This window comes from Lynx rufus, unplaced genomic scaffold (genome assembly GCF_022079265.1).
Source record: "Lynx rufus isolate CCGP_SWC_20201006 ecotype Redwood Valley unplaced genomic scaffold, mLynRuf1.p SCAF_1, whole genome shotgun sequence".
Taxonomy (NCBI): domain Eukaryota; kingdom Metazoa; phylum Chordata; class Mammalia; order Carnivora; family Felidae; genus Lynx; species Lynx rufus.
Genome location: NW_025814823.1, coordinates 190,397,914 through 190,419,721, shown reverse-complemented (window position 1 = coordinate 190,419,721; position 21,808 = coordinate 190,397,914). Strand labels below are relative to the sequence as shown.

General features: G+C 45.6%; 1 protein-coding gene across 1 annotated transcript in view; it reads right to left on the bottom strand.

Annotated features, from left to right (window-relative positions):
• The window catches only part of ADAM19 (ADAM metallopeptidase domain 19), an 80,868-nt gene that overhangs the window by 38,551 nt on the left and 20,509 nt on the right, over positions 1–21,808 (bottom strand). The window contains exons 4-5 of the mRNA XM_047091888.1: positions 10,093–10,171; positions 4,126–4,202 (exon numbers count right to left, since the gene is read on the bottom strand). Of these exons, the coding sequence (XP_046947844.1) occupies positions 4,126–4,202; positions 10,093–10,171 (156 nt within the window). The remainder of the gene's footprint in view (positions 1–4,125; positions 4,203–10,092; positions 10,172–21,808) is intronic.

Sequence of the window (21,808 nt, the reverse complement as noted above, 5' to 3'; positions counted from 1 at the left end):
TGGGGAGGGGAAAGCTTGAGATCACACAGCCAGGAGGCGTGGAGCTAGGTCTCAAACACAGGTTCCTTGACTCTAAGTTCTGAGCTCCTTCCAGGCCATCATGCACACATAATCTTGCATTCACTTTTAATCTCATATTCTTTCTCCCTGGCCTCTCTCACAGACTTGAGTCCTGGGCAGGAGTAAGGTATAACCACAGTCAGTGGGGGCCCCAGAGTTTTGAGGACAGAGCCACTGTAGGAGTGAAGCATCAAATAAAAACCACAGATGATTTATTGTATATCCTTCTCTGTATATGAACTTGCCAGACACATGTACATATGCAGCCATGCAAAGAATGAGGTAGATCTACATGTGTCTAAGACATAATGTTAAGTTGGAAAACAATTACAGAATGTTATGTACCGGGTAACCTCGTTTGGATTAAGAAACACCAGGTATGCATACGGGTGTGCCTTGCATTTATGTACACCCCCAACAGTGATTATACATGGAGATGCAATTGGATGGAACCGTGGAACAGGATACACAACTTGCACTTCTTTTAACTGGATACTTCTGGATTATTTGAATGTTTAACACACTAGTTGTACAAGAATAATCTTTAATAAGCATTTTCCTTAAAAATAAACAACTTACCACTGAGGTAAAAAAATGTTTTGGGGTGCCTGGGTGACTCAGCTGATTGAGTGTCCAACTCCTGATCTTGGCTCTGGTCGTGATCTCACAATTGGTGTGATCGAGCCCCACATGGAGCCTGCTTAAGACTCTCCCTCGCTCTCTGCACCCCTCGCTTTCACTCTCAAAATAAATAAATAAACTTAAAAAAATGTTTTTTTGCAATCAATACCTCTCTTGATGACAGTGAGCTAGGGACACACACACACACACACACACACACACACAGTGTATCTCCCAGAACCCACAGACTCACTCACGATCACTTCATCTCAGTACTCTCTAGATTTCTTCACAAATAATCATCCCTCCTCACATTTATACTGTGTGTTACTTTGCAAAGAATTTGTACATGTGAAAAGTCAGGTAGACATCTAGAGGATGAGTCGTTGATCAGAGACAGGCTTCAGGGGCATGGACACCCAGCATCCCTAGTGAAATGGTATTTCACTTGTGTATTTTATGAGTATCCACAGCTGTCACGTGATTCTCAAAGGTGTCAGTGGCCCAAATGGGATTACAAAACACTATATTACATATCAATGTTCTTTTTTTGAAAAAAGTATTTCTAAAAGGATAAATAAGATAACTGGTAAGAATGGCTGCCTCTGGGGAGGGAGGAATCTGAAAATCCTGGGTGAAAAAGAAACCTGTCCTTCATTATACGCTCTTTTGTACTATTCGAATTTGCTTTTACTATGATCATGTATTACTGCTTCAATTAAAGTCACCCAAAGTACTGTTTTGGAGAGACGAGGGGGCCCAGCAACAATCTGGAAACTCAGGTGAACTCCTCTGTATTTGTATTATCAGCCTGAAGATTCCATTTGGTAGAAGTCCTACCTATTTTCTCCAATCACGAGGGGCATGTTCCCGGGAGGGAAGCACAATCACGATGGAGATTTTTTCCATTGCAGCATCGTTTTATGAGCCTGAGGAGTGACTTGGGGGTTACGTGGGTTAGAAGGCTGCTGCAGCCTCTCCTTCTCTAGAGTCTGAATCGAGACATCTGGCATGTGTCTCTGGCTCTGAGGTCAGCTGGGCCCACAGACACCCGTAAGTTCTTAAGGTGTGTAGTGAGAAGGCTGGAAAAGTCAGATGGGTGGACTGCACCAGAGGGAAGCATGCAAAATAGAAACACATGGACGGCTCACCCGGTTTCCCCCTGTCAGCACGGCTGTAGGAATGATTTGCAAGAGTCCAAGCCAAGTTCCCACTGCTCCAGACCATGGAGACAGAGGAAGAGAGAAGCAAGTCACACCTGCATGTTCCCTTTCTTCCTTCTTGGGAGACACATTGTTTACTTGCAGACTGCAGGTGGTGGTGGCTGGGCCTGTAAACACCACTGGGAGACCAGTTGGTTTGGCTCAACCAGGTCATCTGAGCAGGGGATCTGGAGCCACAGTTATGGTCTCCCAGCCAAAGCTTGTTTCCTGCCTAATTCCCTCCGGCAGACTCAACACGAGGCCTTACAGAGGAGACATGGTCCAATTTATAAACAAACACATGGGATCTGCAGCATGAGGGGCCTTGCACTTGCATGTGAGCCTGGGGTAAGTCTTAGTTAGCATGGCTTCCCTGTTGTAAAATGATAATAATCCCATATGTCTGTAGAGTGCTATAGAGCTAACACAGCACTTAACATGGTCTACCATGCCTATCATCAACGCCCATTTTACAGATTAGGAAACTGAGGGCCCAGAAAATTACTTTTCAATGTCTGTCTTTCCTCTACCTGTGTAGGACATGGGCTTAGAGTAGGCACCCGATATTAATTTGAATGAAAGAAACAGTCACTGAATGAACTGACCAACAGAGAGGAAGGGTACACAGTGGAAACACCTCCTACTAATTCATGGGAGCCCATCGTGTGCATACCTCCCAAAGCTGCCTTCAGTAACGTCACGTTCATAGCTTTAAATTGGTTATGGTGGGAGTAGTTCTACCAGCATATTGGCAGATACTACAACTCAGGGCTTTTTTGCCCCTTTTTTCCCCCATAGTGCCAATTCATCAACACACTGGGTATAGGTGCCACGTAGTATAGGCAATTAAAACCCAATTGTAAAACCCGTAGTATTGGCAATTCGAATACAGGTTTTTCAGATCCTCATCTCTTTTCCAAAAGAAAGAGAGAGTGGGAACAGTCTAAATGAATGATATTTATTACTTCAACATACATGTGTAGATCCTACTATATGCCAAGCACTAGCATAGGCTGGAGGAGAGAAACAAGTATTTGAGAAACATGTATTCTCAGGTACAAACTGTAATGTGCACATGAATCCCCTGGGGATCTTGGTAAAATGTAGATTGTGATCCACTTGTTCTGGGTGGGACCTGAGATACTGCATTTTGAAGAGGCTCCCAGGTGGTGTCAATATCGCCCCTCTAACGGGGCACACCTAGGAAGCAAGGGGCCAGGAGGCTGTTGAGTGCTACTTTATGCCAGCCAGTTCTGAACGTTAGAGATCTATTAACACATTCAATCCTTGTGACACTAGGGACATTTCCCCCTTATCCACATGTTACACAGGAGACCACTGAGGTCCAGGGTCACCCAGCTGGTCAACTGCTCCTGGCTCAAACCCAGGGAGTCTGGCTCAGAGAATGAAGAGCCATTCTCTTTCCAGTGGACCTTTCCAAGGACCTAGCTGGATCTTCTTGAAAATGACCTTGCTTTGCCTTTCTCTTCTCCTCTCCTCTTCCATTTCCTTTCTTACCGCCTACAAGTACTTCTACCAGAGAAGAGCAAAGGAGAAGTGGGAATAAGTGCTCACACTCATTTCAACTGTATGAACCCTGTCTTTTATTTTCGATATTCTGATTCTTTGACAGCTAAGGCCTTGCCCTTCTCAGGATCGGCCCATTCCCAGGATGGTAAACAACTTTCAAATTCAGGCTCTCACCCTCTGGGCCCCTGTCCCCCTACCCTGGTCACCCCAGGGCCAGGTTCCAGACAACTGGGAAGAGCCCCTGTGCCTCAGATCCCACTGAATTATTCCAAGTAGCCAATACTAAACATACTTACCCTGCTTCGCCTGTTTCTTCCTGTAGAAACCACAGTAAAGACTCTTGCCCACATCCTCCCATCTCCCACACCCTGCCCCATGACTGACCCGTATGCTTCCCTATGTGGTGGGCCCCTCCTCTTGGGATCTTGAGTACAATAAACTATTTTTTCAATGGCAGTCATCCCCTGGCCTGTTGGCTTCACCATCCCTAAATAATAATAAATTCAAGTTCCTCAGGAAAGAGAGAGCTCAATCCAAGTGAAAATGTGGATCATCAAGGATTCCCCTCTTCTCTCCCAAGCTCAGCCCTTCTTAGAACTGGCTGGCATACACTCTCAACGGACAGCTTCTCAAGGACCCTGCCCAGGGCCAGCCGTACCACTTGTCTAGAGAGAGGGCCAGGTGCTCCGCCAGCACTGTCAGGGCCTCTTACCTTATTCCCCGGCAGGTGCTGAGTGTGACACTGGACTGTTCTGCCTTCCTCACCGTCCCGTGGTAAAAGCAGTGGTCCTAGCAAGGAGAAAAGGGGGGTGGTCAGGCCAAAGGACACTGATAAGCATGGCGATGTTAATGTCTCGTGAAGGTCAGGGATGATTATATAGATCTTAACTTACGCTCTGCAAAGAGCTTTCCAAGCCACCATTTTATTTGATCCTCATAATAGTCCTGGGAGGTGGGACAGGGCAGATGTGATCATCCCGACTGAACAGATGAAGCAGCTGAGATTCAGAGAAGCAAAAAGATTTTCCAAAGGTTTCCCTGCTAGTCAGAGAAGCCAGGACTTCAGGTCTAGTTCAGAGCTCTTTCCAGGACATGTGACCACAGGAAACACTGGCTGGGGTCACCTCTGTGGCTGCCCCGCAGAGTTGAAATGTGTGTCCACCCAGAACCTGAGTGTGATCTTATTTGGAATGGGGTCTTTATAGATGTCATTAAATTAAGATGAAGTCACACTGGACTTTATCATTTTTCTTTATTAGAAAAAGAGGAGAGGACACAGAGAGACAGACAGACAGACAGACAGAGAAGAGGCCATTGGAAGACAGTGGCAGAGATTAGAGAGATGCAGCTACAAGCCAAACAGCACCACAGACTCTGCCAGGAGCCACCAGAAGCTAGAAAAGGCAAGGAAGCATTCCTCCCAAGGGACTACAGCGGAAGCCTGGCCCCTGCTGACACTGTGATTTTGGACTTGCAGCCTCCGGAACTGCGTTTTACACTCCCGAGTTCACACTGCTTTGCTATGGCAGCCCTGGGAATCCAACAGCCCCCCTTCTTCCCCACCTCCCCTGAGTCCCTGCGTGTCTGGATCAGACTTGACTTGGCACCTGCATCCATGGATGCATGGAGCTCTGATGCTCTTCTCTCACTGCTGTGTCTCACAGCCATCTGGTCTTCCCGACCTGGCTGGACTCCTCGTGACTACAGACAGCTGCTGAGCACCGCGCCATGCGCCAGGCCCCCCAGCCAGGCCCGGGAGACACAGCAAGGAGCGAACAGACACAGCTCCAGCCTTCCTGGGGCTTACAGGCTTGTGAGAGCCAATCTTAATTAAAAAGCCATACAAAGATTTAATTACAAACTGTGAAGAGAGGCTTGAAGTAAAAGTTGGGAGGTGCCAGCAGAGTGTTTCATAAGTAGGCGCACCAGAGCAGCTATGAGGCCAACACAGCTGTGGGAGCACTGAAGCACAAACCACGACTTTCCCCTACAGGGTGATAACGAGGGACGCGCTCCTCCAAGCCTCTTCCCAGATAGTTCAAGAGAGAGAAGCTGGTCAGAACAGAGAGAAGGGAAAATCCCCAGGGCAGAGCCAGGTTCTGCAAAGGTCTTAGGAAGGGTACAAGCTATGTAGCTGCAGACCCAGGAGCTCTCTCTTTTCCCCCCCAATGCAGAGCGGGGCCAATCAGAAATCTCGGGCATCACGGGATGCCATGCTGACTCAGTCAGTGAAGCGCGTGACATTTGATCTTGGGGTTGTGGGTTTGAGCGTCACGTTGGGCGTAGATGGAATCTTTAAAAAAAAAGAAATCTCAGGCATCAGCCTACAGAACAATCCAAGTGATCCATCACCAGGACCACACTTGCTTGTAGTTGTTCTTTGATCCCCAGCCGGCAAGGATGTGACCCAGGACACAGCTAACCCATTCCTGCATATTCTCTGGTTCCACCTTCCACCCACCTCGAGGCAGGACAGCCCAATAATTAAATTCAAGCATTCTGGCACAGCCAGGCCAGATTTAAACACAAGCTCCCACACCTGCCAGCGATGCAAACAGTTTACAATGTCTCTCAGACCTCCAGTGTCTTCAGTCTCTATCTCACGAGGTGGCTGTGAGAATACAGTACATCAAGGACCTAGTGCAGGGCACCTGGCCCAGAGTGGCCGGCAACAAACCTTAGTGGTCATGTTATAGGCGTTAAATTCTCCTTGTCAAAGGTAAAATGTGGCCTCGAGAGAGCTGGAAGCCAACCAAGAACCTGAATCCTCAGTCATCGCCACACCAATTCTATGTCCCATGCAGCTGAGCCACGCAGTCAGATCGCAGGACATGGGCCAGGCTGGCACTCAGTTCAGGGTCAGTCCCCAGACCACTGGTGGGTGCCCTTCCACCTGGCGACAACCCACTGGCCAGCAGTGCGGCTCCTCCACCCATTTGGGCTCAGGCCCTCCAGACGAGGGACAGGCAGCAGCCCCTCTCTGCATCAAACTCTCCTGGACATCAAACAAGTCAGATCCTGACCAGAGGTGCACAAAGGAAAGCCACTGTGTTGCACCTATGAGACAAGGTGAGGCAGGGACAACCTTTTTTCCAGCCACGATTGCATCTGCTTGCAAATGCCAGACTATCACATGGTTTCTCCCTCCATCCCCAGATTCCAAGACCTGGAGACGCATCATCAAATGCTCAGATTCTGAACCTGATCCTTAGAACTCAGCTACAGGGCCATGAACTCCACGGCCCAGGATCATTCACAAGTGGAAGAGGGGGCCTGGCTTTTATGGAGTAAAAGGGGTTAGCAGATGTTGGAATGATGGGGAGTCAAGAAGTTCAGAATGGGGGTCAGCTAGTTTCAAAAATCTAAGTACCTCTACAGATAAAGAGAATTCAGATCCAGGGATGGGAGTGAAGGATCCCTATACCTCTTTGTACATCTTTGGACTGATGTGTTCACTGAGTGCTCTCTGAAATAGCATTAACAACTGACTTTTGTAACATGCTTTAAATTTACCAGGGGCTTTCACACACATCATCGTGTGTGATAATGATCCCACCATTTCCTGTTACAAACAATAAGGGCTAACATCTATCCAGCCCTTACTACTGGATAAAAAAACTGATGTCGATTTTTTCCTTTTAATTCTGACAATCTCACAGCCTTAGGAGGTAGATATTATTATTCCCATTTTTTAAAAAGGGAAACTAGGGGCACCTGGGTAGCTCAGTCAGTTAAGCATCTGAGTCCTGATTTCAGCTCGGGTCATGATTTCACGGTTTTGTGGGTTCAAGTCCCACATCAGGCTCTGTGCTGACAGTGTGGAGCTTGCTTGGTATTCTCTCTCTCTCCCTCTCTGCCCTTCTCCCACTCATGCTCTGTCTCTCTCAAAATAAATAAATTAATTAAAAAAAAAAAAGGAGGTGGGGGGAAACTAAAGGTTGGAGAGGTTTCAAGTCTTTCCCAAGGTCACACACCCAGGTGGAGACTGGAATGACAGCAGCCTGACTCCAGACTCCATAGCCACCCCTGGCAAAAGCAGCCCCAGGAAAGTGCACAGGGCTTCATTTGTTACAGCTCTTCTCTCTTCTAGCACCAAGGAGGACTGAGCTCTAGTCTAAGCCTTGCCATTTACTGGTTATCTGAAGATAAGCATGTTACTTTTTCTCTTCTCTCCATTTCCTCATGAATAAAATGTGGTGTTGGGAGAGATGTTTATAAATTCTCATAAAACCAGTGATTCATTGTACCCTTCTACAGCTCTGAGAGTCAGATCTTAGCGTATCCAGTTTTCTGACGAAGAAACTCAATACTAGTGTGGTCAAAAGGGTTGTTGAAGGTCACATAGCTAGTTAAAGCCAAGGCTACAACCCTGGCTTTAGACCCCAAACTCTGTAACTCCTACAGGCCTGGCTGATGAGTTTGAGGAAGTTCCCAGAGCTCCAGAGCTCCCACTATCCCAGGCCCAGGCTGGTAGCAGGGCATGGTTCTCAACATTGGGGTCAAGCACAGCCAAACGGTTTATTCTATTCTCATTTCTCTTTGAAGTCCCCAGCTCCCAGATAAGAAAGCTGACTAGGAGCTCCCTGAGGCCGGGTGGGGGCTTTGCAAGAGTCCTGCAGGAGGGGATATAAGAAAACAATGGGTTATCCCATACTTCAGCTAGGATGTGCTTTGGTCAACAAGACCTTCTGGAAGAAGGAGAGTTCTGGGAATGAGGGGAAGTTCTCTTCCATCTGAAAGGCCCTCACAGCATCTCTGCCTGACTCTGAGAGCACAAAGAACAAGTAAATGAACAGTCATGAAGTCATCGCATTCCTTCTCAGCTTCTCGGCCTGAGGGGGCCACCCAAGGGGGCTTTCATAGCAGGAAGTATGAGCTCATGGCAAACTTGTGCACTGAGACCCATTCTTGAGCTGTGGGTAGAGAAGTGCAGGAGCCAAACTGAGAGGACCGTGCTTTGTGAGGTCCTTATGTGTAGGGGCTTTCGAGGCGTGCCTGCCCTCTCCCTCCCTCCCCGGAGGCACAGAACTTTAGTCTCAATGATGGAAGAGGTTTTGACCAGGGGTACTGAAGAAGGTGGGGAGCCACAGCTGGATAGCCTCCCCAGAGATGAGAAGACACAGCCAACTTGCCTGTTGTGGGTAGTGGCCACACTGCCAATTCCTTCCCTATCCAGGAAGGTGTTGGTGAGTAAGATTACATTAATCTTCACATGCAGCAATCCAACACAGCACCTCAGCCACCTGATTACTATCCTCCAGACCTCTTAGATCTATTAAAACTTAGCTGTCCTGAGTCCCCTTCCCCATCCAAGGCTAAGCTGATAAACTAATCTGAGCTTTTACTGACTGATGGTGGCTGCCATGGCCTTTTGGACATCTACCCTCTAACAGGGATATTTTAAACATGGGCCATGCAGGAATCTAAGATTCCACGGGAAGCTGCCAGAGGAGCACTGAGGCAGAGGGACCTACCCTGTGGCCCTATACACCACACCTCCACATCTATATGCCACAAAAGTGCGTGATGTCCTGACCCAAAGGCAGAAGACCACTGGTGTTCCATCTTCCCTTCTTCACCCCATCTCATCTGCATGGTCCGAGAAGAGTCACTCTAATCCAGAGTGTCTCACCTTGGGCACTGCTGACATTTGGGGCCAGATAATCCTCTGTTGTGGAGAGGCTGCCTTATGCACTGTAGGACACTTAGCAGGATCCCTGGCTTCTACCCACCAGATGCTGGTAGCGTCCACCTCCCAGTCATGACAGTCAACAACTGGCTCCAGACATTGCCAAGTGTCCCCCAAGCCTTTGCTGGCCAAAATGGTCAAAGAAACAATTAGAATATTTTAGGGTAACTACATCTGATTAAAATTGATATAAATCATCCTGAATCCTATTTTCTTTGCATTATGTGAGTTACCCACATGTTAACAAAAGTTTAAATAAAAGAAACACTTTAAACAAAATCACTCCCAGCTGAGAACCACTGATCTGACCCCATGAACACTAGCAGGTACTTCAGTAGGAAAAGCTAGCAGACCATGAAACGTGTACAATTCACTACCTTAAGTGCCCAACAGTGGGGTGTGGTGAAGCAGACTAAAATTCATCCTTCTGAGAAACCATTTGAAAGACCATTTTTTAAATGACAAATCTTTTTGCAAATAGCCAAACTCAAAAACACTTTTGAGGGGGAAAATACCCAATATGAAGATGGCAGCAAAACAAGAAAATCTATGAAACCTAAAATCCTATTATAAAAGGCAGACTACAAAACCTTATGCATCCATATGGAAAAGTCTCAATTAAACATCTAATTAAGTGCAATGGCAGGATTACCAGTAAATCATTCCTTTTACTTAAACTTTTGTTAATATGTGGGTGATTAACATACAACAGAGAAAATGTCTGCTTTGTAATGATTTATGCCAATTGTAGTCAGAGGCACTTACCCTAAAATATTCTGTTTGCCTGATCATTTTAGTCAGCAGAGGAGAGGGAGCCCTTATGAAACAACAAATTCACATTTTGCTTTTCCTGCTCATGCCCTGGGTCTGGGGTCAGGGCAAACAATCCCTCCAGAGGAGGGACTGTGCCCACCACATATCTCCTCACTTCCCGGGGGTGGCACCAGGACAGGCCAGCTGCTTGACAGATCCCTGCTGACCTGAACTCACCTCAGATTTCAGCATGGTGGTTTGAGCGTTGCCACTTGGAGTATAATGGGTTTCTGTGTAGGCTGGAGCAAAAAGGTACCTGCAAAGAATAAACATAGACATTTGTCTCTTTAGGTGCTGGCCTCCACCCTCCTGGAAACAGTGGGCAGTCATTCTAAATGACCCAGGAAGAACCACCCAAGCATCTCTGTGCAGAAGAAAATGAGCAGCCCTAAGGGCCTACGGAACAAAAAGAAAACCAGGAGGAAGTTTATTAATTTTGTTCTTAATGGGATCATCACTTAGTATGGAGACACCCAGATGAAGGAGACAAAACGACAGAAGTGGTCGCAACTTTTTCTGGGTCCTGGGAATACACACAAGCGAACCCATATTCAAAATTTCCCAAGGTCTTTGGACGCTCTTTTGTACCTATAATTATGCTAGCACTGCATCCACCAACTTGCAGTATTGGCTAGCCAATTTTTCTTCATGGGAATCCTTCCATCCTGTTGCATGTTCTGGTGAGACTGCCAATCAAGGTGTCCTACCTGGCCCTGGCCAAGAGTGGCCCATGTTCCAAGCTAAGCCAATGGAGTGATGTTGCAAAAACCAAACAGATGGAAGCAATTCATCTGTTCCTTTGTTCCTGCTGCCTCGATTCCCAGAGTTGCCTTTGTCTGCCTTTGCTGAGACCTAGTGGTCCAGATGTCCTGAGACCTGGTAGTTCTGTGTTACCCTTACAACAAATTCTTATTTTCTTTTCTTTTCTAAAACTTCACATTGGTTTCTCTCTTGCTACAGACCCCTTGAAGCTGAAGTTAAGAATCCCTCATCAAAGGCAAGGCAACACCAAACAAGGTTCTTAGCATTTCTCTAAAAGTTAAAAGAAAAATAAAAGAGCCAAATGGAAGTTTCAACTAGCTCAGCCACATTAAAAGCAAAATGCATCTATAGAAAGTTGAAGTCTAAGGGCAAAAAGATGTCTCATGGAAGAGAAATTGAAGTCTAACAAAACAAGAATTAAGAGGATCTAGATGTACTAACATGGAAAAAAATGTTTAAAAATGGAGTTAGATCAAAACAATACATTTCAGGAAAATACACATTTTAAAAATCCCTCCTAATGAAAAACTGATAACAATACACACAAGTGTAGGCATTGAGAACACGTGGAGAAGCAAACGCCCATTGTTAATGGTGGTTATCTCAGGGCATTGCAGATGTTCACAATCTAAGTTGCATATTTGTAAAAACTGGTTGATTTTTTTAAAAAAAATAATTATTTATTTTGAAACCTGAAAACCTAATTTGAAACTGCTTTTAGGAAGAAGAAAGTATAGACTGAGGCCAGCACAGAGAGCCAAAGGAATGTGCAGAGACAACCCTGGTTTTGGAAGAGAGGACATTTCCCAGCAAGACGAGGTCCGTTGAAGAGGGTCTCCAGAGTCACTTCTGGCTGTAAGTTCTGGGACTCCTGACTGAGATTCCTCTCCACTCCGGAGTGCAGCCAGAAGGCAAATGTCACAAGAACTGTCTCTTCTACTACATCAAGCCCTTCAACATCAAGGCTTGGACAAGAAGAAAAGAAACCCAACAGAAAAATGTAAAAATAAAGCGAAGTACAAAACCCAGCTTGTGTAGAGAAACTCTCATTCACATGAAAACTCTGGGTCTGTAGCTCACTTGGCAGGGTCTGTCTCCCAGCCCTATGTCTTTCTCCTTAGCACCTAATAGCCAAGGATCCAAGGAAGGAGTCACCCATTTGTCTGCGGGAGATAAACCATAGGCCCCAGGAGGACTGAGGCCAAGCTGTTTAGTGCACCAGTACATACCAGTGCTTAACATTTATTTAATGAAAGAATGACTTAACTAGTAATTGAATGAATGAGTTGTTTTCAGCATTAGGAGCTTGGAGCATGGTCTGGAGTCTGAGAGAATGAAGTTTACATTCCAGCTCTGACATCTACTGTCTCCATAGCCATGAGTGAGTTACTTTACCTCTCTGAACCTTTGTTTCCTCTCCTTGCAAATATGAGGATAATATGCCTACTTGATAGGGCTATATTAAGAGTATCATAACAAAATGCACAAAAAGGGCTTAACACCAGGCCTGGCATAGAGTAAGCTCTGTAAAGGTCAGCAATTATCATTATTGCTTTCACCAGGGATTAAGATGGAAGAACCCAGAAAAACTGATATAATTTACCCATTTTCCCCTAACTCTCCCCAGCCATTAATGTTCCAGTTTATCACTTGAGAGAGATGAAAAGGCAATTAGCTTATTCTCGCAGGCCCACTCCCTAGATCTGCCTTCACAGATGGCATCATGGACAGCTAGAAAAGGGTTCAGAGTTTAATGGTCCGTTCCCAGTGCCAGTGGGGAGATGGGAATTTTCCCAGAGGAAATGCACCCCTGGTAAATACATTCTCAGCCTAGTCTGGGTCTCAGGGGGAAAAAAAAAAATCATTCATTCAGTGACATTAAGATGCTCCAAAGAGAACATTCCAGATTGAACCTCAGAGATGTCCACATTATGGTCAGTCCCCAGCCATACCTTCAGAAGGGTAAGCATCTTTCTGCAGCTTCTTATTCTGAGGATCTGACACCATTATCATAGGACTCCCAGAGCCTCAGGGTTGAAAGGGACTTTCGTAATCATTTAGCCAAACTCACTAAACTGTGGGCTCCCTAAGAGCAAGGGTAGAGGTGCTTCATTCAGGGCTTCTCCCCAGCTCCCAGCACGTACCAGGCAGGCAGTACATGTTTATTCTGTGAGTAAGTGGGAGAAGGAATAAGCGAAGGAACGAATGAACAAATGAACCTTCTACCTAGCATAGGAATCTGCCAGATGGCCCTTCAGGATTGGACATCTCCAGTGACAGGGAACTCATGAGACCACCCACTCCATTTTAGACCACATACAACAGTTAACGTTCTTACAATGAACCAAAATCTATCTCTGTCACTGGCACCCACTGGCCTCATTCTGTCTTCTGAATCTACAGGGAACAATCTGCTTCCTCTTCTACCTAACTGCCATTTCAAGACCAGCAGCATCAGCATCACCTAGGAATTCGTTAAAAATGCAGACTGTTGGACCCCAGCCCAAATGTACTGGGGCGGACAGAAACTCTGGGGTTAGGGCCCAACTATCCATTGTAATAACTCTCTCAGTGATTTTGATGCAGAACCACCACCCTAGACCACAAGTCCTCAAAATATTTTTAAGGTAGGCGAACTTCAGAAATATCAAAGTGTCTCATTCTCCAAGCCCCTATCACCTTCCTGCCTCTACCACATCCTGGATCATTCTGAGTTTGAAAAAACCAGATAAGTTGCATCACAACAGTTCACACATATTGAAGTGTTAAACCATTTAACACACCTATGTACAACACGTCTATGAGGTAGGTCCTAATTGTTTCCCCGTTTTGTAATTGAGGACACTGGGAATTCAGACATTTAACTTGTCCAAGTTCTCATGGCATGATGTCAGGGCCAGGTTTCAGACCCAGGTCTGTTGGCCCTGACTATGCTTCTTAAGCACTTTTCTGCTCTGTCTCCCTTAGAAGGCAGAAGCATAAAAATAAAGCGCTTCCAAGAACCAGCAGTCCAAACCACAATTTGATGGTAATGATAGTTGCCTTGCAGACACACAGGATGTCACAAAAATGTCATGACCTGTTAGATGCGAATATATGCAAGAAAAATATAGTAAGCAAAGCACATGGCAGGAGAAAGGGGATGGATGGATATGTTAAGAACTTCAGGGCTAGTTTTTTGAAACAACAACCTTTTCTCCAAATAGGGTTACAGATGTTGGCCAGGAAGGTCTTTCTTTCTAGAAGCAAAAGGAAGGGTCATGTTTCATCACCACCATCTGTGCAATTCTACCGATAGACAAAACACAACTTCCAAATCCTCTCCACTGCCCCGAGCCAGGCCTATCTATGCCTGCGTGCCCATGGGGTGCCCTGGCAGTGTTCTCGGGACTCAGAGAGAGGGCCACAGGGCCACTGAGCAGCACGGCTTGGCCCACCCGCCCCTTCTTCAGCCACATCTTGTTCTCATCTCCTCCCTGACAAGGGGCTGGCTCAGCATATCAGCAGGAAGCCATCTCTCACCACTGGAGTGTATTAGGATTTTCAGGAAACAAGTTGTGAGTGATGTGAGTCCAGGAAGAGAGAAGGACTGTCCAAGATTTCCCACCCCACCCCCTCCTTTTACTGGCTTTGATAGAAAAGCAGTTTCTACAAAGTGTCCCCCCACCCCATACACACACCGTCCAGGCTCACAAGCCCACAAAGCAGGTAGACAGTATTCCTATACTAACAGCAGCTAGCACAGAAATGCTCACTGTGGGCAAAACCCAGGTCACTCAGACCCCCATGTCCTCTACCAAAACCTGCATCTACTGAATCCCACCTGGGAAAATAAGCTTTTTCTCAAATACTGGATATAAGGTCGCTCTCCAGGGAAGGACAATAGAGCTGCCTGTGGTGGCCAGGGCCCTGTTTGTACGCGCAGCCAGACCCCAAAAGCACACTGTAGTCTGAAACAGCCCTGACCCACCTCTGCTAGAGCCCAGTGCCTTCAAAACCAGAACAATCCCTTTAAGGACTATTTACTATCAGACAAATTTCAAATGCCTCTCTAAACTTCAATCTCTACAACTCCCTCTGGAAAGAGAAGCAGCAGGGCTAAAACAAATTTGCAAAACGTCTCTGAGTTCAGTCCTCCTTCCTCTGCTTCAGATAAGCACGTGGTGAAGATAAAGTGATAACAATTTCCAAACTACCTTGAAAAACAACCAATGCAGCCATGCTCAGTATAAGTAAACGTTACTTAGCTCATGCCACAGTGGCTATTTTTACTGACACCTCCTCCCCCAGATCTTGCTCCCTCTAGGTCCTTCAAGAAAGAGTATCCTAGCTCTTAAACACCAGTGATGCTTGGGGAGGTATAGCCTTGCTGAGCCCTCTTATTTCCCCTGGAAGACCTTCACCATGCCCACCCGTGCTGATGATCATGCAAGCCTCTGTCATTTCTCGCTCATACTCCCAATGCCGTAGCCATGGGACTTAGCCCAGTAACTGCACAACACCCGGAAACACTGAAAAAATATAAAATCTCAAGCCCCAGCCCAGCCCCAATGAGAATAATATTCTCTAGAGAAGGACTAAGAAATCTGTATTTTAAATAGTTTTTCCAGGTGATACTGGGATTTTCAGGTTCTGGGAATTCTCGTATCCCACTGGATCAATGCACAGCACAGAAGAAAAGTCCAGGGCTCAGAAAGCTTCACTACCAGCTGCACTACTCTCTAGGTAACTGTTCTTTCAAACCCCAGAAATGAGGCAAAAGATGACTATGTTTTTTTTTCAATTTCGTACAAGAGCACCATGGCGTGGCAGGCTCGGGGAGGCCAGGCTAAGGGTCTTCCGACTCTGTAGGGGGGAAGTGTAGCTTTGAAAGACTATTTACAATTAATTAAGGCAGCTCTTGTACAAGTCTGTAAAATGAGCCGTTAACTTGTAAAATGCTAATAAGATACAATAGAGGAAATGCAAATGATTTCCACCCAGTAGAAAAGATAACTACAAACGTTATGGTTTCATCATCTCTAGGATGATATTAACCAGTTTTATGTCTAACTTAGCAATCTTATCTCAACATTCATTTTTTTCACTATTAAAAAAATACATACATACATATTTCCCTTATCCAACTTTTAAGCCAGTTATCATCTTGCTGGTTCCCCCATTAATGCATTAATGAGATAAATTGAACTTTGACATGTGCTCACCAGTATTTGTATGAGAACTACTTCACTTGAGCCACCGAAACCTTTACCCTCCGTTTCCTAGACCACAAAATAACAGAGTAATAATTGCTACCTCACAGCATCACTGAAAGGACCAAATGAGAAACATACATTCAAACACTGATACTTCAAGTTCTGGTGAGCTTGGGCAAGTCAGTTAAACTCTCTGTGCCTGTTTTCTTATCTATAAAATGGGAAGAATTTTAGAATCTACTTCACAGGGCTGTTGTCAAATGCCTATGAAATTTTGTTAAGTAAAATCAACAAATGTGAAAGAACTCTTCTTAAAGTATACAGTTTTGTGTTCTACAATTCACTGTTATCATTTTCTCTGGGAACAGCTATGTGCCCATGTGGCAAAATCTTGATAATTGGTAAATCCAGATAATGAGTATCTGAGGGTTCATAATACTCTTTTCGGGTATTAATATTTTTTAACTAGCGAGGGGACACTATGCCAGTTACAAGCTACTTGGCCTTAGTCTCCCTTTTACCAAATGGAAATAGTGATGCCCAGGACAGGCAGACACTGGAAGGGTTTCTGAAAAGCAGAGAGTGCTATTCTAATGTAATAGCCTACGTTTACCCATATTTGGGACAAAAAAACAAACTCAGTAAGTATTGTTTTGTTTTCTTTTGTTTTCGAAGAAGGAGAAAGTAAAGGGGAGAAGAGACAGCTGTCTCAGAACCAAGATTTCTAAACCAGTGCTCATTCCACCTCTGACTCCAAAGGAATGGAAACAAACCAACATGCCAAAGGCACGGCCCTAAAGCCAAATAAGGATTGACAAGTCCAGGGGCCCACAGGCAGAGGCATTCCTTTTTGAGGGAACAGAAAGGCCAAGGAAGGAGGGACTTTAAACATCATTCCTAATCTAAAGAGTGGGGATCCCCTCCTACCCCAAGGACTTTCTTGAACAAGTATCATTACTGCCAGAGGACCAGCTCCAGAAGCAACACTTTGAAGCAAGATGGCGCTACCCATAATCCTGGCAAAAAGCCAAAGCTACATGGCATGTTTTCTTTAACCTTTTATTAAGGAAGTTTCCCAACAATGCATTAAACCAACACTCTTTTTCACCAACCACTTCCCATTACATCTTCTCCCAGTCCCTATAAGACCTGGCATCCTTCCCACCAGCTCCTGGTTCTATGTTTTGCTTTTATATACCAAAGGATGTTTGGATGAGCACTGTTTACTCCTTTGACCAGCAGGGCATTTCTTTAGTCCTCTCCATGCCTCCCTCTTGGCTAACTCCACAAAAACGAGTAACTTCTCTGTGCAAACACGGCTGATTTCTTGGGATCAGGGAGCTTAAGTGTTAGAGACCTGAGATAAGGGACCTCAAAATGTGTCACCCGAGTCTAGAGATTTGTTCTGCAGTGTCCTGAAGAGCCTGTTATGAGTATTTATTGGAGCCGGATAAGAATAGTTAAAAGAAATGGGGTACTATCTCTACCACTTCTCAGAAAATTTTTAAAAATGAAAACATTACCTGATAGCAGTCTCTCTGGCAACCAGATTTTGATAAACAACCACAGTGCTTGTTTAACAGATCAACCTGAAGGGAAGGGACAAAACAAGAGGTACCAGGCATATTTCAGAGATTTACTTGGTGAATAAGACAAAGGGAAAGGGAAGAAAAGGAACCTCTAAGATCACTGGGCCTACGAAAATATGTTAGGAAAGAGGACCATTTCATTTTTCCTATGAAAAAAAGCATACAAAAAGCAGGTGGGTGAAGACAAGAAACCAACCCACCTTAAATGTGGGTGCTTCGTCCCTTTTAGACTCTGATTAAATATCCCAATAACTCTGCCCCAGGTTTTTTAACATCCTAAAGCACAAATCACAGCTATGATGCAGTCAAGAAGGTCGGATGTTGGCGAGCCCTTCTAGATCGTAATGGACAACTGTCCCAGCCTCTAGCATATTTGCCACCTTCTTGGAGTAAGATTGCCCCGATTTGCATTCAGACAAATGCTCCCCTGTCCCTGCATACTGACTGTGGGCACCTGGAGTCAGTAGTGACAAGCCAAGACAATCAAATCTCATTTCGCCAAATTCCATGATGGGTGACATCTGGTGAAAATGGCTGGAGCAGAGTCACCCCAGTGGTGGCACCTGAAAAGACTAACTATGAATTCCTAAATCCTTCCTGTTCAAGCCCTAGTTCTTCAGCTGTTTTTTTTTTCCCCCAACACATTCTATCTGTTGTCCCATATCCTTTCCGTAAAGTTTTTTTGGGGGGGGACGGGGGGGGGAGATCAGTATACAAACTGCAGAGTTGACTGCAACAAAAGAATCTTTTTATGCCACCCTATCTGTCGAATGCTTCTCCTCAATCCACTTTTTTTAAGTTTATTTATTTTTGAGAGAGAGAGAGACAGGTAGAGCGTGAGTGGGGAGGGGCAGAGAGAGAGGGAGACACAGAATGTGAAGCAGGCTCCAAGCTCTGAGCTGTCAGCACAGAGCCCGATGTAGGGCTCAAACCCACAAACTGTGAGATCATAGCCTCAGTCAAAGTCAGACGCTTAACCGACTGAGCCACCCAGGCACCCCAACCCTCGATCCACTTTTACATTTTTTTAATGTTTATGTATTTATTTTGAGGGGAAGGTGGAGGAGGGGCAGAGAGAGAAAGAGAGTATCCCAAGCAGGCTCCATACTGTCAGTGCAGAGCCCGACATGGGTCTCGATCTCACAAACCATGAGATCATGACCTGAGCCAAAATCAAGAGTCAGACACTTAACTGACTGAGCCACCCAGGAGCCCCTCAGTCCACTTTTATAGACGAATAATTTGAAAAAGAGCAAAAGCAACTTACCCAACATCACATAGTTATATTTTGCTTCTAAACTCATCAGTCTAAATAAACAAAAATAAGCTAAATGTCAGTGGTAGATAATCCAAGAGTTAGGCCATCCAGATACTCTCAGAAGGCAGAGAGGAAGGATGTTCGTGTAATCTTATCAATAACTGCTTATTAAGCAGCATCATATAGTACAAACTGTGGGGCACATGGCATCAGGGAGACCAAGTTCCTCCTGGCTTGAATCCATCATGTATTTGTTCTGGGTCCTCAGCCAAGCTGCAGTACCTCTTCTGAGGCTCAGGCTCTGCCTCTGCAAACCTGTTTACTCATTCCACAAATACTGACTGAGACCGTGGTGTGCCAAGCACTGTGCTAGGATGCTAAGGGAGTTGAGTGAGTGGCACAAGCACAGTTTTCCTGCCCTCCCCAGCACCTGCATCTCTATTATGAAGATCAGAGTAGGCTGAAGGGTGGCGGAATGTGCCAAGTAAGCATACAGATAATTTTGCACCAAAGGCAATTGAAAAGAAACAGATACAAAAAACATGCTCTCTGCCCTCTACCTATTTGCCTAAAATCAGGACAAAAATTTTCAAAAGCGTCCCTCCTCCCCTCTCTACCAGGAAGGACAAAAGTTAATCACCAGAGACAACTTCAGACCCTATCCGCCTGGTGAAGGCACCAGAGGAATCTACACAACAACTTTTACTGACTAGCTTTTGTCTCCCATTAGTTTGCCATATATTACCTTCCCACAGCTTACCATCTTTGGAAGTGTAACTGTTTTCCTCTGTCCTGTCATTTCTCTACAAATTTACTGTTCTTTGGGAAAGATGCTACATAAGCCTGAATTCTAACGCTTTGAGTTACTCCTCATTTTTCCCTGGCTATCTCTTATGTATACATGTTAATAAACTTCTGTCTGTTTTTCTCTTGTTAATCTGCCTTTGTTTACAGGGTTCCCAGCTGAGAACTTAGAAAGGTAGAGGGTAAATTATTTTTCCTCCCCTACAAGGTCAGCTGTGAAAGCACTTTGCAAACCAGGCCACACAGAAGGCGGGTATGACCATCTGGTCCCAGGAGGCCAAATCACTGTTAAACAGCCCATCTTCCTTCCTTCCTAGAACTTTTGCAAACCAGTCAGGCAACAACTAGCAAGTACCCGTAACAAGCTGCTTACATAGCTATGGAGGAAGGGTGCATCAGTATTTAGGTGTGTGTGTGCATATGTGTGAGTGTGAGAGTGTGTGTGTGTGTGTGTGTGTGTGTGTGTGTGTGTGTTGAGGACAAACAGGAAGAATGGCATAGAGAACAGGAACTAAGGGTCCTTACTCAACATTGCTGATCTCCTTTTCCCCAGCCATATTCCTATCACCGCATAACTGAAAGGCTTGCTTAATCTTTGCACTCTTACCCAAGCCCCATATTTAGCATCAAGAAGTCAGGAGATAAAGTGCTTCTAGCATACCAGGAGCCTGATATCTTTCCCAACACTTAGATCACCTTTTTTCCCTAGCATTCCAGTCTCCCTTCAAAAGAATCCCTTCCTTTCTGTGTGACTTGCCTTTCCTTTCAGTGGAGGAGGGGGCTTGGAAAAAGAAACCATGCCTGATATAATGCAGCCATTATAGCCCTTTGGCCCATCTGGACTTCTCTCCAGGGAGGCTGATGCAAGAGGAGAAAATGTGGAGGCTGCCAGTTTTCCACAAATCTGTAACCTCAGGGGAGAGAGAAGAAAAGGGGGCAGTGGGGTACATGGGAGCTACGGAAGGGACTGGATAAGAGCCATAAGTACAGAAGTCATAAAGACCCCATTTCTCCTGAAACTGGCTAAGAAAAGCCTAACCCAGCTCCACCCATTCAATGATATCATTGTTTTCAACAAAAGCTGGTTTGAGGACCCCCCCCCCCCGCCCGCCCAGCTCCCCCCAGAGAGGCTCCCAGTGAGGCCTCAGCTGCTGGACCAGGCAGAAGGCTCACCAGTTCCTGGGAGATTAAGTGCTTAGAATTGCAGATAAGGGGGGAAACCATGTAAAAGCCCAAATTACAGAGATAACCAGGGTAAGGACAGACTTTGCTTCTGCCCAGCCTTTTAGGGTCATGGAAAGAGAACAGGACACTACTTTACACTTGGATTTTATCAGTGAATCTCCAACATGATCCTGCCAAGTTGGTGCATGGGGATTATTACCTTCATCTAATGAGAAAACTAAAGATTGAAAAAAGAAGTGACTTGTCTGAGGTCCTATTGCAAGCTAAGGACAAACCCAGGGGCCGGCAGCCCTGTCCCACTACCTACACATGCAGGAAACTCACATTGGTCTTTGACTCCATCCCCTTCCTCAGCGCTTAGTCAACTCACCTCCCAGTCTCCACGATTCCACCCTATAAATATGCCTGTAACGCATCCCCTTCTCTCCTTATCAGCTACCTCTTCCCTAAATCCAATCACCTTAATTTCTCACTCAGTTATAATAAAACTCTTGAATGGTTCTTAGTACCTCTCTGGTCTTGCTCCTTCCAACCCATCCTACACTTCAGTTGAAGTAGTCCTTGTCAAATGCATTTGGGAAGCTGTTACTATCTGGCTTTTAAAATATTCTTCATCAGCTCCCCATTGCCCTAAAGATAAATGGCCAACCCCTTTAAGGAGCCTAAAAGGCTCTTCAAAGATTCACCCCTGCTTACCTAGCCAACTTCCTCTCTCACCATTTCCTCCTGCCCTCCTCCCTCTGCTATAACCACAAAGAACTTATTTTCATCTCCACATGTTACTCTTACCTTCAGGCCTTTGTTTCTTCTACCACTGCAGCTTGAATAGGCCAACTCTACCACCCTCCTCCTACTCCTTCCTTCCTTCACTTCCTCCCAGAAGCCTTCCCTTACCTCCAGTCCAGGGTAGGCTCCCCCTCCCCATGCTCCCACAGTAGCCTCTACGTCCTCCATTACAGCCCTACATTGTTCCAGAAAAGTTTCATTCCCTGGCTCCTCCACTAAGCTCTAAGCCCCACCATGGCAGAGACTGTGCTTTGCCTGCCACTGCTCTCCAAGGAACACCCAGGACCTAGCCCAGTACCTGCCACGTGGTTGGC